Source organism: Podarcis filfolensis (genome assembly GCF_964270895.1).
Source record: "Podarcis filfolensis genome assembly, chromosome: 3".
Taxonomy (NCBI): domain Eukaryota; kingdom Metazoa; phylum Chordata; class Lepidosauria; order Squamata; family Lacertidae; genus Podarcis; species Podarcis filfolensis.
The window spans coordinates 48068881-48087982 of record NC_139606.1 but is presented as its reverse complement, the minus strand read 5'-3'; the positions used below and the strand labels follow the sequence as shown (position 1 = coordinate 48087982).

Genomic DNA, 19102 nt, shown 5'->3' with positions numbered 1-19102 from the left:
TCTTCTTTATTGGGAGATCGGGGGCGGGGGGAGAGAGAGAGAGATCTGTGAAATTGTTTGGACCCTAGTTGAGAGCCAGGAGGCTCTTGAGCAGGGAGATGTGTCAGAAGGAGAAGGAATTGATATTGGTCTATATTTTTGAATAATTTATATTAATGGGTTTCCATAATGTATTTGTAACTACTGTTGTTTTTCGTTTTCTGCACACCACATTATTCTTAGATATCATGTGGTATAGAAATGGTCTACATAAGTATCTTCTACTTCTGATTTGCTTGGGTAGCTCAGTTGGTTACAGCATGGTGCTGATAATGCCAAGGCTGCAAGTTTGATCCTCGTATGGGACAGCTGTATAATCCTGGATTGCAGAGGGGTGGGCTAGATGAGCCTCAGGGTCCCTTCCAACTTTACAGTTCTATACAACATCAGTTGGACTTGCAAATCTCTCTTCTGAAGCAGCTAAGGCTGAAATCACTGTAGCTTGCAGCATCCCAACTATCTACCCTCTCGCTTTCGAAAAAGAGCATCTCTTTCTATGTGTGTTTTCACATTGCTTATGCCTCTTCCCATGTATATGTAGCTTTGTAATTGGCCTTTAAAGCGAGATGAGCGCCACAACCCCAGAGTCGGTCACGACTGGACCTAATGATCAGGGGTCCCTTTACCTTTTTAATTGGCCTTTATCTGTATAAATTTTCAGTTTGTCACGACAGTATTGGCTTTTGTTATTGTCACTTCCTGCCAGGGTTTTTGCTAGCTGATTGGGCAGAGACAGCAAGTTAAACGGTCCTTTTTTTGCTTTTGGTGTAAATTCAGTCGCCAGCCTGCAGTGTCTGTGTTTATGGAATGGCAGTAAAATACACAAAAAGGTGGGGGGGGGGATCTGCAGTGATTAGTACAATAACTCAGCTTCTCTCCTGAGATCAACCTATTTCTTAAGCACAGTGATTTATTCCTCCTAGAGCCCACAGTTCAATTTCTCTAACTGGGTGGCTCCAGGGTGAAGGAACTTGAGTTGGCAGAACAAGAGCCTCTTTTTCCAGGTGTAACATTTGCCAGACTGCTGTGCAGCAGAAAAGTGGCATTCAGAAAGGTTTTGCCCCTCCTGAAGTAGTCGAGTCCATTCTACCACTTCCAAATTCAACTCATTAATTCTGCTGCATGTGAAGCTACAGTGAGGCTATAGAATTTGCTGCTGTAGGAAGTGGTGATGGTTGGTTCCCACCCCTTTAGAAGGGGATTAGACAAATTAATGGAGGATAAGACTATCAATGGCTACCACCACCTCCAGAATTAGAGGCACCATGCCTTTGATCAGTCTCTGAGAAAGAGGCCTGTTGGCCTTGTGTCCTGCTTTTGGACTTCCTTTAAGCATCTGGTTGACTACTGTGGGAAAGCAGGATCCTGGATTTTGGTCTGATCCACCAGGGCTTGTCCTATGTTCTTAATGTAGGTTATGAAGGTAAGCCAGGCCATTGTACAAAACTTCCATTATGTCTCGACACCCATTCCATTGAAATAAACACCAACGGACACAAGGCAGAAACCTGACAAATGACCAGAAGCATTTGTATATTCAGATTGATTGTACCTCATCTGTCAATCTCTAGACAAGCCAACTTTTCAAACCACCACAATAGTTTATAGTGCTCCGTGTATTCCCAGTTATAAATATTTTTGCATGTGGTATAATATAGACTAGACCTGTCACTTTTATACAGGAGGTCTGGCTTTGCCCAATTCCAGTTAATGAGCCACTGTTCTTGCCTTGTTTAAAGTTATGTAATGAATTAACTCTAAACTAATGAGTTATCCATCAAATGTGGATTGTCTATATTGAGACCCACACTGCTGTCATTTTAATATATATAGTGGCCTGCACCACAAACACTTCAGGTGGATTTACTTAACTAGAGCAAAATTTGGAGCAAACTTCAACACTTCTAGTTTTTTAAGGGATTTCCCCCTCAGGTCTCATGTGTAGATTATAATAAATGAATCCTCTTGTTTGTCCTTTGAAAAGCCTCAGAAATTTGGATATATTCTTAGTGATTGTGTACTCTTTGTCGTCTTAGACCATTTTGTGACTATGTACTGTTATAAATCTTTCCTTCCAATGGATGGTTTCAATTGTATCTATTTATTGCCTTCATTAATGCTTGATGCTCTTTGTTGTGCCATCTGCATTCAGTGACTCCTTATTGACATATGGAGCACTGGGCATGAAATTTAACTATGCTCATCACTACATTTGAAGAATGCTCTGTATGAATGGACAGTCTCCACTGCTCATGTGGAGCATTCTCTTGTCCAGGGAAGACTGTTTGATGTGTACCTTTGCTATTCTCTATTTTATTTATTCCTGAGCCGCTGCCTCCCCTTTCCACTTTTCTTCTGTAGTCTGGAAAGAGACTCACATTTCCTACAGGTATGTATATTTTATGGGATGATTTCTTACAAAAGGGATCAAGACACTGCATAAAATGAAAGCTATACAAGTTAACCCCAAGTTGTCTTGGATGGTATTAATTTCGCCTTATTCCTTTTATCCAGGGATACAGAATATAAAGGACTACAGCTCTCATTGGATCAAGTTTCAGCAACAAAGCCATCATTCCCATATGCAAACTCAACACCAACAATCACTGACAACAGAAAAGGAAGCAAGTCACGTCTGCCGAGCACAAAGTCAAAATCTAGGACATCTCCATATCCACAGGTATGAATAACATGATTTTTTCATTATTATGGTTGTGCTTCATATGTTTTAAAGAAGGTCTAACTCAATATAAGGGAGTTTCCTATGCTCCCATGTCTTGGAGAGACCCCATCTGAAGCTCTGGAGATCCATTGCCAGTTGAGTGTAGACAGTATCGAGCTAACTGGATCAACAGGTCTGATTTGGAGCAAGGCAGCTTCCCCTGCAACATATATTCTATGTTCATGTGGAAAATAAATTATCTAACTCTGGGGCCACAACTGAAAATATTTTCTTGGTGTCCCTGTCTGCTAATCTTACTTTGTAAACCTAATAATATATATGTGTGTGTGTGTGTGTGTGTGTGTAATAAATAAATAAACAAATGTGTGTGGTGTGTGTGTTAGTGATTAGGACATATGGAGGAAATTCCATCATATCCTTGCAGCTCTCCTGCAGAAGAGAGCATCTCTACTTAATGGAGGTTGCCTGCATGGTTTTGAACTCTGGTAGATTAAATGATGAGGAAAAACTGAACATATGAGGTGCGAGCAGGTAGTGAGCAGAGAGTATTATGAAGGTCAATGGGCAGGGCTAGCTCTTCCATTAAGCTGAGTAAGGCGGCTGTCTCAGATGGCAGGTACTAAGTGTTGGTGCAGAGAGTAGAGTTGGAGAGGTAGATGTGCTTGGTTTATTATATGAAATGAAAGTGATAGAATACATCAATGCTGTTTCAGACAGTAAAATTTCAATTTAAGCAGGCAGCAAATCCTACCATACCTACATAACCTTGATCTAAAGAATGGAAGAAACCCCACCTATTCTCAAAAGCCTCCAGAAGTGAGCATGACAATTTTGCCAGCAGGACTCACACTAATAGTAAATTAAGAAATGCAGAGGAGGGGAGGAATAGCATACCTGTCCTTAAGAGTGTGTGTGTGTTCCTTCCTTGTGAACACTGATTGAAGGTACTCGCTGGAGCTAGGAGAGCCAGCTGACTTTTTGAAACCTGGGGGATTTATACCATTTTGGTTAAGGTGTTCCAACAGAAAAGAGAGGAAGGCCTTGAGATGAGCAATTTCTACAATTTCCAATAGTTCTGCTCAGTGGAGTAGCGTGGGGGGTGCAGGGGGGGGCGGGCCGCACCGGGCGCAACATCTGGGGTTAGGGCAAATCCATGGGTTAGGGGGCGCAAATCCACGGGTTAGGGGGCGCAAATCCACGGGTTAGGGGGCGCAAATTACTTGCCTTGCCCCGGGTGCCGACAACCCACGCTACGCCACTGGTTCTGCTGCCTTTTCCCCAGAGTTCCTGCCCAGCTTCACCTGGTCCATTTTGAAGATTAAGTGTTTGAAAGGAAATCATCCTGGTGGGGTGTGACTGAACTGATTATCTTTTGTCTGCTCACTGTCTTCAAATTATCGAATTATCAGGTGGTGAATAAACTGTATGTACCGGCAACTAAATGTACATGTGCTGACCTTTATGCAAAGTGTGAGGAACTCAGGGTGTTTCCTGAATGCCCTCAGGACATGTTTTGAGATCAAACTTGTACCAAGGTCACCAGAGTTCATCATGTCATATTAGAGCTATGTCAATTTTCTTACCTATGCTATGATCTACAGTAATAAACAACAGAATAAGTACAGATTGACACACACCTATTCACAGTACAGCAGAAATTGACAAGAGGTATTATTGATAATGATCATCTGAATGTAATCTTTCCTTATAATGACCGTATAATGAAAAGTACTCTTTCTATAATGGAAACACTTGGTCAGCATCTGGCATGACCTTTCAGGGGTTCTTCTGCAATTCATTTTTTCACGCTGTTGGAGAATTGTGTTTAAGCCACTGATTGGAATGTTATTTGCAGTTGTTTAACTCCAAACTTATTTACTGTAATAGCCTTGGCTGATGAGTGTCAATGAAATACTGCTAAGCTTTCATGTGATGAATATTGATATCTCCTCCAAAAGCTAACCATCTCATACTGCAGCCTGTTACTTTCATTTAGAAACTTCTGTTTTGTTGATTAAAAAGGACTGTATAAATAATGGGTTGGATCCAAAGGTGGCTTTGCAGAAAGGGCTTCTTACATAAGTTAGGATATCTGTTTTTTGTTTGTTTTGTTTTTGCCAATCCCACCACCACCACTCTCCAAAATACGCTTCCAAAGTCTGGGGAACAAAGAGTAGAAAGGAATAAAATATGACATGGCAAGATAGCTGCAGTACTTGGGTGGTGTGTGAGGGGGTCAGATTGGTGATAATCCAGTATCCACTAAGGCAAAGTTGCCATAAGATACCACTCAACACATTCAGCCCACCAGACTTCATACCAATAGACCCATACAAATCTTTTCCAACTCTGAAAAACACAAGGGAGAATCTCTCCATTTTCTCTTGCTAAAAGTAACCCCCAAACTGTCATTGGCTCACTAGCAGCAGAGGTTAGTTTAATGGTTGTGCTGTTACTTTAATCTAAGCCTTTTGCCATCTGTTCTGCCTACAACAGTGAATGCAAAATGAACATACATAAGATTTCAGAGTTACATTAGTAAAAAGCAAGATAAAAGTGAATTAAAAGCATGCATATGTTCTCTGAACAGTGCAGACTGCACCTGTGATTCCCCCTCAAGTTTCAGGCACAAATTAAGAAAGTTGCAAATGGCCAGTACTGTAGAAACCTTTGATAGCAAAGGAGACTTTATTGAGAAGGCTTTTCTCTCCCTCCTCCTTTGTAAGAGCAGTTGTGTTGCCCAGGAATTGAAATAAGAGTCACATAGGTTGTAGCACACATTTGACTTTGGGTGTGAAGCCTGGTTCTGTTGTCCTTGGCCAGACTGGCACTGAGACCTATCAAGGTCTGATGGGAAGGGTTTGTGTGCTGTTGCCCCAAGCCAGCCGGCAAGAATGTGCTAGCGCTTTGCAGCTTAATAAAGTTACAACCCGGCGCATACTGATGCATGCTTAAGTTCCCCTGAAATCTACCGCGTGCATTCTCAGTTTTCTCAGCCTCTCTTCTTAACCTAAGTGTTTTACAGCTTTGTAACTGGTAAGCCGATCTGTTCCCCTGAAGCAGCTTGCGTTGTAAAAGCCTGAAAATGTAAGCTTTGCAGCTCTTTCAACAAGAAAAGGAGGGAGTGGGGAGCTAGACTCTCGTAAAATGTATTGATTTTCCTATTTTGTTTCTGTATTTATATAAAGCTTAGGTAAAAAGAGAGACCATGAAAGACTTTACCTCCTTTTGGCTGCTGTCCAGAAACCACTTAGAGCCGACTCACATGATCTGCCCTTTCACTGCATGGGGATTTTTTGTAGCCACCTTGCCAGGGTGATATATAAAGAACCTGAAAGATATATATATATGCTATAATGCATAACTTAATCTGAGCCAGGGCGCTCAGTTACAGAACCTGTTCTTAATGCCAGGGATTGACATCATTATTATACAAGATTTATATACTGCTTACTAGAACAAAAGATCTCTAAGCAGCTTACGGAATACAGTCTATAATATTTATTTTAAAACACCAATAAAAAATAAACATAGAAACAAACAAAATATAAAATAACACTGGTAATTCAATTACATTCCTGGGCCATGGGCATAGCCAGGATTGGTGGGGGAGGGTAGCCAAAGTTGTTGAACTTTACTGAAAAAATAAGGGTAAAAATACCCCATAAACAGGACATTGTGGGGGGTAGGATTCTGCTGGAGAGGGGGCAGAACCTCTGATAACTGAGTACTTTCAAAGCTTTTCAATAATATTTGTGGATCTAGCCGCCCCCCCCCCCCCCAGTTATGCACATGACCTGGATAGGGATGACCTTGAATGATTTTTAGCCAGGTTGAGTATTTTTGAGCATAGCCCTGCCCTGCTTTGTGATAAATGGTCTGGAGGGTAGGACTTGAACCAATGGGTTCAAGTTACAAGAAAGGAGATTTGGACTGAACATCAGGAAGAACTTTCTGACAGTAAGAGCTGTTCGACAGTGGAATAGACTACCTCCGAGATGGTGTACTTTCCTTCATTGTAGGTTTTTAAGCAGCAGTTGGATGGCCATCTGTCTTGAATGCTTTAGTTGAGATTTCTACATCTCAGGGAGTTGGACCAGATGACCCTAAGGGATCCCTTCCAACTTTACAATTCTATGATTCCAAATACCATCAAATATCACATATCTGAGGCAAAACCTCCAAATCAGGGGGCTGGAACATACAAGGAGAGTTTCAAACCAGCTATGATTGGGAGCTCCCGGGCTTTAAAAAAGAATCTAATGATTGCTGTCTGGAGGAGCTGCTGTTGTTGTTTAGTCGTTTAGTCGTGTTTGACTCTTCATGACCCCGTGGACCAGAGCACGCCAGGCACTCCTGTCTTCCACTGCCTCCCGCAGTTTGGTCAAACTCATGCTGGTAGCTTTGAGAACACTGTCCTCTTCTTCTTGTGCCCTCCATCTTTCCCAACATCAGGGTCTTTTCCAGGGAGTCTTCTCTTCTCATGAGGTGGCCAAAGTATTGGAGCCTCAGCTTCAGGATCTGTCCTTCCAGTGAGAACTCAGGGCTGATTTCCTTAAGAATGGATAGGTTTGATCTTCTTGCAGTCCATGGGACTCTCAAGAGTCTCCTCCAGCACCATAATTCAAAAGCATCAGTTCTTCGGCGATCAGCCTTCTTTATGGTCCAGCTCTCACTTCCACACATCACTACTGGGAAAACCATAGCTTTAACTATACGGACCTTTGTTGGCAAGGTGATGTCTCTGCTTTTTAAGATGCTGTCTAGGTTTGTCATTGCTTTTCCCCCAAGGGAGGAGCTGCTATAGCATAACAAATGCAGGACAAAGATAGAGCAGAACATTTGTGGGTATAATAAGCTATGAGGTTTTAGCAGGAGGTTTTGGGGTATGCACAGTGTGGCCACCAGAGAACTTTTGCACTTGCAAACTATATTGAAAGCAAAATCATGTGTGACTGCCTCACTAGCTTCACGAGTGCAAATAATCATGAATGCACAATAAAAAAACACATCTGGAGGGTGCGCTTAGAAGTCTGAGCACCAGGGTGCCAACTTGAATGAAATATTGGGTAAGCCCCACCCTGCATAATCAATCACACATGCCATTTGAATAGCAATGCCCATCAGCTTTGCGGGGGGGGGGGCAGATATTGGCTCCTATGCTGAGCGCCTTTGGTGTAAACAGCAGTCAGGTAGGCGGTGACTTCCTGCAGAAAACTGGCAAGGAGTTTCTGATTCAGATCAGACCATATTCTAGATTGTACCCCATGACTTTCCCCAAAATAAATGTGGGTAAAGCACACTTATTTAAACATGAAATCGAGGCTGGTGAAGTACAGCTTGCATTATACTTAAACAGTACTATTATTGCAACTTTTGTGTGCTTAAGCAACAGGGCAAAAACACAATGCAAGCTGTCCCTAATATGAAGCACTATGGGTGCCTCTAGTAATGCCATCCTTGGTCAATGCTCACTCCCCCATCTCTTGTCATTCTGCTGGCACACTGGATAAGCACACTGGATGTCAACTCTTGTTCCAGGAACTGCCAGTCCCTCCCGTTGGAAGCTATCAGTACAACAGGAAGAACTGGGCTGACTGGAGATGATCAGAAATAGATCATATGAACTCTCTGGTGCTCCTTTACTGCCAGTAGTCCTTTTAGTTTTGGAAAGTGGTGACTGATTTCAGGAGCGACTCCAGGCCAAATAAGCTCTTAGTGTTTGTCCCAAGTTTTATCTTGTAATTTGACTAGACAAGTCATGTTAACAGCTGTAGAAGAGTTGACAGGAGGAAAATGAGAAGAAACCACTTCCAAATATGGTTGGAATTGGTCAAGAGCATGCTTCTATTTTGGCCTCATATTTCTCCCCCTCTCTTTTGATTTCATTTCTTCTTCATGAGAACTTAATTTGGTTTCCTGCCCCCAAATATACCTCCACCTTCTTCTTATTTGTTTGTGGAGAGGTGAAATTAAGGTGCATCAAAGCAATTGTTATCTCATACTTTCCGGTGCATTTTCCTATCACTCTCCTTATTGCAAAAAGTATTATATTTTGGGAAGTGGGTTTGTTATGGAAGACTTTAGCATTATTTAGCTGAGGTACTTGTACACCAGAAGCAAATGTTAAAAACTAACTAACTAACTAACTAACTAACTAACTAACTAACTAACTTCACAACCTGAATATGTGATTGAATTCCACCAGAAAATAGTGACAGTCTAGAAGTGCCATGAATACTACTGTTGAACTAAGTTGAACATGTGTTTCAGTAAACGTACATAGAATTGCAGCAGTGATTCCTAAAAAACTTCTGCTTAAGAGCCTTTTAAGTACATGGCTGTGGATTCTGGGAAAGCAACGAACTTAGAAACAAGTGTTTGCAGGTGAGGAGGGGGAAATGACTGCCCAAACATAGTTTTCTGGCCTCTATAAGCACTTGGGAAATGGTGTCTTCATTTGCCACTTTTAAACCTGAGAGCCAGCAAATAAGTATTAAGGGTGGAGATCAAACTAAGAAGGAAACTTCTTAGCTTGTGGAGTTTAAGTGAAACATCACATTGGCACAGTAAGCCCATAAAGCAGAGTGAGTGGGTGTTGCTGTTACAGCAGTATCACTAGACACAACAGAGCACTATTGTGAAAAGCTCTTGCATAACATGGGATTATATGGAGAGGGCTAGAGGTAGCAGTGGGTCTGATGCCACTTCATGGAGTCTTAAAAGGATTTTGGCCATTGGGATTGTGGCTGAATAGACAAAAACAGTCCCATTTGACTTCTATAGCTTTTACATTTATGATTTCAATCAGGGGTTTTTTCCAGCTGGAACTCACCGGAACTCAGTTCCCGCACTTCTCAGGTGGGTGTCATTGGTATTATAAGAGAGCAAGGGAGGTGTTCCTGATGAGTTCTGGCACCTCTTTTTCTTGAAAAATAGCGCTAGTTTCAATGCAGAAAGCTTTGTAGTGCTATGTAGCAGTGAGAAAGCAGGCATTCTGATTCACAGCCTAGTTATGGATGCAACTTGTCTTAGTCCTTCTTCTAACTCCTCTGTTTTGTGAATTGGGTTCCGAGTTTTCAGGAAATCAAATTGCTTCTTAGACCGTATCCCACCGTTAATGTCTTCTTTCCCCTTTTTCTTTGTATTGCAGTATTCTGGATTTCATACAGAAAGATCTGAATCAGACCATGAAAGCCAGTGGGGTGGCAGCCCACTGACCGACACTGCCTCTCCACAATTGATGGATCCCATTGAAAGGCCAAACTCTCAGCATCACGATGTCTCCTGTGCCTATAGACAATACTCAGACCGCAGTGCTCTCTGCTATGGTTTTGCACTTGACCATTCCAGGTTGGCTGATGACAGACACTTCCACACTCAGGCCTGTGAAGGCAGCAGGTGTGAGGCCGGCCGATACTTCCTTGGCACACCACAGTCTGGGAGGGAAGCGTGGTGGGGTTCCCGATCTGGCCTTCCCTTAACCAAATCTTCTCCTGAGAGCAGAGAAGCCTATGAAAACAGCATGCCTCATATAACTTCCATACACCGAATTCACGGTAAGTGGTAAATGTACTGGAAGGCAGGTTGTGGTAGCAACATTGAGCCAGGGTTTGAAAGGCCTGCCTCGAATGGTCTCAAGTTGACCATTTATGGACCTAACAATGGAGTTAGGAGATATCTGTGGTCTGTTTGTTGACTAGCACCTTACCTGGAAGTAGGGCTGGGGGAGAATTTCAATTTGGGTCACATTTAAAGGTGAATCTATCCAATTCAGACATTCCAAAACTGTGTGAGCACCAAAACACAGCCATCCTTCAAAATTCACACTTATCCAAATTTTGCAATGCAGTTCTCCAACCAACCAGTGGTTACAAAAATGCATATATTAAGGGAAAGTGTGTGTAAAAAGAATTAATTTCTGTACCACTTAATATATAAAAATAATTCTAAATCGTGTGTAGAAAACTAAAGTAGCAGCAACAGGCAACTTAAACAACAATCAAATGTTGCAAAAATACAGTTCCATAAACAAATAATACATTAATGCAAATTGTGAATAAATACAGACCAAAATCAACATCTTCTCCGTCTAATACACCTCCCTCTCAGCCTCCTGGCTCTCACCCAGAGCCCAAACAAACTCACTGCTCACCCTCATAATCTCACAAAAAAAAAGACTCTTGGAAACTAGATATTAGTGAGAATAACAAACAAAATACATTATATTTGGAAAAATTGATTTTACCCATCAATATTCAGGGCACTGGTGTGTGTGTGTGTGTGTGTGTGTGTGTGTGAGAGAGAGAGAGAGAGAGAGAGAGAGAGAGAGAGAGATTTTTAAAAGGACCATTTCAGCCAGTCAATTGTTATTATTCTGCATTATAATTATTGTAATGTATTTATGGCCCACATTTTCCCCAAAGCTGGGATTCAAGGTGGCTTACAACATTTAAAACAACATTATAAAATACAATTAATAAAAAAAATGTTTGAAATACAACAGAACACATTTAACATCAACAAATTATATGACTACTTGCAAGTTAATTCTGCTTGCACAGTAGGACTTCCAAAAGTGTGACCATGATTGAAGTGTCAAGCATCTTTAAAATTAGGGAATATTTTTTCTATCAAAAATGAAGTTTTACACTCATTGACCATATTTGACAAGTGGGGGCATCCCCTGTCAATCATTTAATACCATAATATGGCATCAGGTGGATCTGATCTTTGCAGAAAGCAATGGGACTTGTATTTGGTGCAAAATTTAAATAGTGCTGAATGCAAGCCAATTATAATAATAAAAAAGCCTTCCAATACAGGGCTGCCTTCGGATGTCTTCTAAAAGTTGTGTAATTCTTTATCTCCTTGACATCTGAAGGAAGGGTGTTCCACAGGGAGGGTACCACTACCAAGAAGCCTATAACAAAAGAATGATGAGGAGTCCACTCTAAACTGTGCATTTTTTGTTGTTCTTTGGCAGCTGTGGCTTTACCTGTTCCACACCTGATGTCAGGCGTGTGTGATAGGCGGGCATGGCCAGCCAAAAATCACTTTGTGGGACAAATTGGACAGCTGATTTGGTGGGCCTAGAGTGGCCCATTAGCTGCAGGTTCCCCACCTCTGCCCTAGAGTCTAAACCAGAATTCCCCAACTTGGTGCGATGTTTTAAACTACAAATTCCACAATCCCTGACCACTGGTCGTACTGTCTGGAATTGAAGGTTGCTAGAGCCTAAGAAGATCTAGGTTGGCAAAGGCTGACTTGGACCGTGACAGGGGAGTTCTGTCAGTTGTGCCCTTCTGCTGATACTTCAGTGTTGTGAACTGGTCACAAGGTCAAAGAAACAGGTGGTGGGGAGGCTTAATTTCATCATTTCATGGTTGCAGAAGACTTGTAGTTATTATAAGAGTTATATTCCCACTGGGCGTGCATAAGGTCTGAATGTTCTGCTGTTCTCTGACTGTGTACAGCCCGTTGCTGATTGCTTCTCTCCTTTGTTTTACCCCACTTTCTAGGAAGAGGGCACTGGGATGAAGAAAGCGTTGTCAGTTCCCCAGACCCTGGTTCTGCTAGTGAATCAGGTGACCGATACCACTCTGAGCAGTATCAGGGCAGCCCACATGAGCCCAGCAAAATTGAGACTCTCATAAGAGCGACTCAGCAAATGATTAAAGAAGAAGAAAACAGGCTGCAGTTGCGGAAGTCGACTCCCGATCAGCTGGTTTCCATTAACGGAGCAGGGAAAAAGCACTCTGTTTGCTTTGCAAGCTACCACCACCACCAGCAACAACAGCTGAGAGGAGATGCCTGCAGGGTCCCTAGTGTCACCAACACATCTCCCTGCGAACACACACAGCAACAAGATGGGAAGATGATGAGCCCCCATGACAATGACTATGACAACAGCCCCACGGCACTGTCTAGAATAAGCAGCCCCAATTCTGACCGAATTTCTAAATCCAGTTTGATACTGGCTAAGGACTGCCTTCAGTCAGAAGTGTCACCTCATCAAACTCCAGGGGATAACTCAGCAGAATCCCCAAACTATTACAATTCCCATCGGCAGTACTTTGATAAGCATGCATACACGCTAACAGGATATGCTCTGGAGCACCTTTACGACAGCGAAACCATCAGGAACTATTCTTTGGGTTGCAATGGGTCACACTTTGATGTGACGTCTCACCTACGGATGCAGCAAGATCCAGCACAGGGACATAAGGGGACATCTGTTATAATAACCAATGGGAGCTGATGGGTGTTTCCCAACCCCCTTTTCATTTCTCTTCTTTTTTAAAAAAGTTTGTGCTAGGAAAATATCTTTGCAGTAGTAACAGCAGGCACACATGTTTTGATACCCTTGCTGTTACTGGCATTTGATAAAACTACAATGCACTAGAGAGAATACTTGTAAGGTACTGGGGAAGTGTTGCTTTATCTAAGTTACTGTTGAAAATGCACTGGTCTCAGTTAAGGTTACAGCAGTCAGTTGAATCACAAAGCTGATGCTACATTGTGGTGATGGAGATCTATTCTGGGAGCTTCTGGGGTACATCAAGTGAGCAGATTTTTCATTGTGTGGAAATGTATGAGGATGTAGAGAGAGGGACTGAATTTCTAAGCAGCTGGCTACCTGCCACACCCTCATAAGACAAAAACTGCTATGCACTCTTTCCATGAAAAAGAAAGTGAAATGCACCCCCCCCCCATTTTAAAGCAAAGCTATGTGTGCAGTTTCATATTTATACTGGTCCTGCTTCTCCAGTGACTGCACTGGACTGCTACATAAAAGTTATAGGGCCGGTGTGGTTCTTTGATAGGGTATTGGCTATTATATGGGTATTTGACCTGGAAGCTGACTTGCTGGACAACAAACACAGACAGGAAGAGAACTGCTTGCTGAGGTCATGTGACAAGGGAGAGACAGAAGGGCGGCGAGCCATTCTTATCCTGGTTTGGAGTAGCAGAAGAGATGTAACTGCCAAGGCCACTGACTCCTGGGGCCTGGGGCACCGTGGGGGCCCCCAATCATTTTTTTGAAGTGGCAGGGCCCCCTCAATGTTCAGAAGGGTGCCCCGTGCAATGTCAGGAAGTTGAGTGCTGCTGTGCATGGTCCCTTCAATCTTCTGGAAACTGCATAGTTATACAGGAGAGGAGACTATCAGATTGTGGTCGCTTTGTGGGAAATGGTTACATTCTGGGAAGGAGTATAGTAGAAGATAGAGCATAGTGGAAGTTAAGCAAGAAAAGGAAGAGCATTCAAACATAATTCATTTCCCACAACCTGGCATGCCCTGTCCTTGGTCTAAGAATGACTGAGTTGTGTGTGGAGAGAGAATTTACTGATTTGCTAAAATAGATGTGGGGAACATTTGGCCCTCCAAAATGGTGCTGAACTGCAACTCCCATAATCACCAGCCATTGGCCAGGCTTCCTGGGGCTGATGGGAGCTGTAGTTCAGCTACATCTGAAGGGCCAAAGGCTCATCCTACCTGTGCTAAAAAAATAGAAGGGATTGTGGAAAAGTCCAACAGAAGTGATGTTAGAGAGGCTGAGGGTCAGAAACACAGGTGTGTCAGAAAAACAGAAACACAACTCGGAGGTGGGGAAAAAGGAGGGAAGATTCAGCAAAACTGTGGAGAATGGTTGGCTTGCCCAGTTTCAGAAAATTCTGAAAATGCATCAAAGCTGGCAGAGATGATAAGAAACAGGCCAGTGAAGTGCAACTTTCAGTGGTCCCATAAGAGCTCTTTGGGAATGATTGGGGCTTATGCAGAGGCCCCAATGGTTGCCGTGAAAATGTTTTGCTATCGTACAAGTATCAACACAAAGAGAAATTCCTTTTCCAGCAACCATTTTTGGCATGCTGGGAAGTATAATGCCTCCTCTGTCACATGCAGAGTTGGTCAAGCAAGTGGACTAATCATGAGACCTGGTATTGATTCGATTATTCCTACTGTTTAAAATTATCAACCACAACTTTGCTGTGACATCAGGAAGCTTTGTGAATTACTGCTACCTGGTTTCTGAGGTATCTTCCAGAGAGATTAGTCAATGTTGGCTATTTAATGAGCATTTATCTCGCTTTGTCTGTGGGGTGGTAGGACGGCACTGCATCAAGAAAGTGTTATCCCTCACTTTCCACTACATGCCCCATCACTTTCCTTATTAGAAAAGGTCTGACCTTTGGGGGGAGTGTGTTTTGCAAGATGAATTTTCCAGCATGTATTTGAATCCCACTCAAAAATTGTGATAGTCTGGAAGTATGCTGGGTCTTTAGCATATAATACCCTTATGTTGCTAAGCCTTTCCTCATAGCCGAAAGTGTGAAATCCACTCACAACGGCACTGCAGTAATGATGCTTTGGATTGGACTGTGTTTATGATATTCTGCATCATGCAGTATCCTCTATGCTTCTGACTAGCTTTGAAATCCCTGTGACAGGTGCCTAGCCCAGACTCCAGAGCCCCTAAAATGCTCCACATAATGTAGTTGAGATTCCTGCATTGCAAGGGATTGGACTAGATGACTCTCAAGGTCCCTACAACTCTATGATTCTATGTATCCCTTCCAGCCATGTGGAAGAAGTGATGCCTAATGTGATACAACCATGTTACTGAATACAGCCTTTGATGATCACAGTATGAGTCTGGCAGCCCATTCCCCCCACCCACATACTGCTTACATAAATCACTATGAAGAAGTGCCACTGGCAAACATGGTTGTGCTGGGTTAGATCTTACATGATGCATCCATGTGTATGCTCTGGGTGGAAGGTTTTACAGTGTCTGCACATTCTGTCCAAATGTCTGAAGAATATGATGCTGCAGTCTAAATCTACCTTCTACCCACTCCCTTCTTTCAGTGTAGATTCATTTAGGGTTATGGTAGCAGTGTGCTGTATAAAAAGAAAAAAAGAAAGATGAGATTCTGTGGATCCCAACAAGAGTTGTGAGAGTCCGATAGTGCACTCTAGAGTCTGTTTAAGACCTGAAAGGTAATCCATTTGGTGCAGCTGTTTAAGCTAGAAAGTCCATATGCTTGAGCCTCAGCTAGATCTCTTCACAATGAAGTGCTTATGCAATGCCTCTGCCTGGTTATGACAATGGCCACCTGTTAATTTTAAATGGTTATGTGTTCTATCAAATTTTAAATAAAAATTACATGCTGTTGTACAGCATATTTTACAAAAAGGATAGGAGAGGATTGAAGGACTAGGCTGTCTTGTGCATAAATGCAATTGGTCTTATTTTCAGAGCTTTAATGCCCCCACCCCCAATTAATATTGCGAAATGGTGCATTAATACACCCAAAAGGTGGGTATTTGGTTCAAGATTCAATGCTCCAAATCAGTTGAAACATGTGCTACGATTTTGGAGTGCTTAACAAATACTGCAAAATGCATGTTGACGTGATGTTCTTCCTCATCTGGAAGACTTCCTGGGGGTGCTTGATTTTTTTGTTTTGTTTTTGTTTTAAAACAACAACTAAATGGTTATTTGCTTTCTTTTGCTAATTGGACACTTGCTTTCTTTTCACTGAAACTCAAGTGTTTTTCATCACAGTTTGAACATTCTTTCATGTATCTGCCAAAACCTGGAATCTATCCCCAGAGCTAAAATGCACTTAAAATTAAAGCACGAAATCCAAAATCCAGCCTTTCTGTTGATTTTGAGCTTATATGCAGTCAGTTTCCTCTAACTTTCATGTTTGCTGTATAGTTTTGGTGCAGTTGCCTTCTGTAGAATGATCTGCTCCCAGGAAAACCACAGACTGGGTTTAACTCTGGCCTGGGTGATTCTGATAGGAATTATATTACTTTATTTGTTTATGCATTTAAAAGTTTTCTTATTTCGTCACATGGCTTTCCTCTGATCTTTCCAAGAATCTGGAAACAATGCAAGTAAAACAGCAAGGCTGCTCATTCCCATCAAAATAGCATAAACTGCCATCTATCTGAGGCTGTTCTTTTATTTATGGTTGACTGTTACCTCCAGAATGTGCCTCAACAGAAAATTAAATATTTTGATAGAGAAATTCAGAAGCTTTTGTTGTTTTTGCAGAATAGGCACTGCAATGCATTTTTATTTTGCATAATAAAACAATATCGTGTATTTATCATGGAGACTACCGTAGGACAAGCTAAGGACAACTGATGCTCACTTCAAAGACAGAAAAGTCTTGTGGTTTAATCTTGGCTTCAGATGGGAAGAATATACCTGCTGATGAAAGATGGCTCATTTATGAGTTGTGGCACTCTTCATGGTAGGAAACAGTGAAGCTGGCATTAAAGACAAAGACTTGGAATTCAGAAGGTGGCAGAATGAGCATTAGATGCCTTTGCTAACGCAGTTTTGGTAGCCACCCTTTCTGCTGCAGTTGCCTAGCCATGTGCTCTTCTATTCTGAACCCATTTTTTTTTTTTGTATGTATGTATGTATGTATGTATGTATGTATGTATGTATGTATGTGTGTTGAGGGTGTGAGGGCTTCAGAGGGAAGGAGAAGGCAGGAGAGTCCTGTTCTGTGAATGGAACATGTTACAGTCCAAGCCAAAGTGTCTTGTCCTAGCCAAGTTAGGTGCACTTAAGCCACTGAAATCATACCCTTAATTGCACCCAGCTTGGCCACGATTGGGCTGAAAAATCGAAGTGTCCAGTTCTAGTCACTGCTACTAACCTCTCTTTTTAACAGCGAAAACAAATATGCTCAATTATTATTGTAGTCATTTAAGCTATTTATAAAAACAAACTCTTATTTATTTTTAATGCATGTGGCTTACTTTTCAAATGAAAAAAGTGTTCTTAAAACCAAGCAATTACATAAGCTTATTATGAAAGAACAGTGTTTTACTTTAAGAAGAAAAGAGAAATTAATATGCACAACTATTTTCTGTTAAGTATTGATATGGTCTTATTTTTCCTTAAAGGGATTTTTTAAAGGTCAAACATAACTGCATCCAAGAGCACTTCTAAGATAACGATGCATTTTGCTTTGTTTTTTCACGGATATGCAGACACCCTGTTTCTAAACCAATTGGGTGGTATTCCATTGGCGCAAGGGCATGGGCTTTGAATTCATCAGGGAGGGGTCTGCTAATGGTAAACAGATTTCTGTGGGGACTGCAGGGTGGAGGGGACATCAGCAAAAAACCCTCCCCTCCTCCTATTCCAGTAGTGGATGCCTTCTGTTGGAGCAACAGCAACAGGAGGACCAGCCGGATTCTACCCACTGACTTAAAAGCAGGTCCCATTTATTCTAAAAGAAATCAATTCCAAATAAGCATGCTCAGGTTCAGTGAATAAGGTGATTACTATAAGCGTATTTACTTGGAGTTCCACCAAAATCAAGAGGTCTTTTATCCCATATGATAATGTGTCTGATCCAGCACTCTAAGGCACATACTGAGCTCCTTTTGCGCTCACAGGCATTTCCGACAGCTCAGTGGAATGGGCTGCTCTATGCATGTAAAGGAATGTAGGTGTCCTCCATTGAAGTGAATGGGGAAGCTCTGCGGAGCACTTCAGAGCAAATTGTAAAACTGAAGAAAATGTGTTTAGGATCAGGAAGGCCGAAAGGATTACTCGCTGGTATGGCAAAAGTGCAAAGTTGCCAACATCACAAACACCACGACTTGCAATGTTCATGTTCTAGTGACATTGTACCATAACATCTGTAATTTGAAGTTCTCCTTTGGAATGTAACGTAGGAAACCCAACTTAGCTATGTCACCAATATCTTGAAAATTGTTTCCATTTATAATTATTTATATTGTAAATAGATTTCTGAAGTAAATTTGAAGTCAATGTGTATAAGATGTATTTATTATGTGAAGAAATTTTTCTTTAAAAAATACAGCTACCAATATGTAGTCTCCGTCTGGTTTCTTGATTTTTTTGGCAGTTAAACCCTTATCCTTTGCACAAAGGCAAATGATACTTACCTGTGCAGCATCTCACTCACCTTCTGTCATATCTAAACTAGGTAACTGTGTGCCCAGTATTAGTTTACAATATGATATCTGCCCAGGCCACAGTTATGATTATGCTGCATGAGAACTTAAGACAACCCAGTTCACACAGATTTTAAATTAGACCTGAGGCTGTTGGGGAAAATATTTCTGAAGCAATACCATTGTTATCTAACTGAGAGCCCACTCCAAAGAAGTCTCTACAGTTAAGAGAGTATACTTTCAGCTGCCACCACAACTATGGTGGCAGCCCACACCTGGTAAGCAAGGGTGAGAGTCAGTTTGTTTCCTAACTTGTTTATTACTGATAAAGTTGAAAGGAGGGTTGTTATCTTAGTGGCAACTAGGGATGCCTAAGGCTACTAGGACTCCAAATGTATAAATGCATTTAGCACAAAAGAAA

The 19102-nt window shown here is 41.8% G+C and overlaps 1 protein-coding gene across 3 annotated transcripts in view; it reads left to right on the top strand.

The window, feature by feature from the left end:
- The window catches only part of SIM1 (SIM bHLH transcription factor 1), a 59681-nt gene extending 41087 nt beyond the window's left edge, over positions 1-18594 (top strand). For all 3 annotated transcript variants that reach the window (XM_083608340.1, XM_083608341.1, XM_083608342.1), the window contains 3 exons: positions 2554-2719; positions 9876-10281; positions 12244-18594. In XM_083608340.1, the coding sequence (XP_083464466.1) occupies positions 2554-2719; positions 9876-10281; positions 12244-12983 (1312 nt within the window). In that variant the 3' untranslated portion in view covers positions 12984-18594. The remainder of the gene's footprint in view (positions 1-2553; positions 2720-9875; positions 10282-12243) is intronic.
- Positions 18595-19102: the final 508 nt, after the last annotated feature.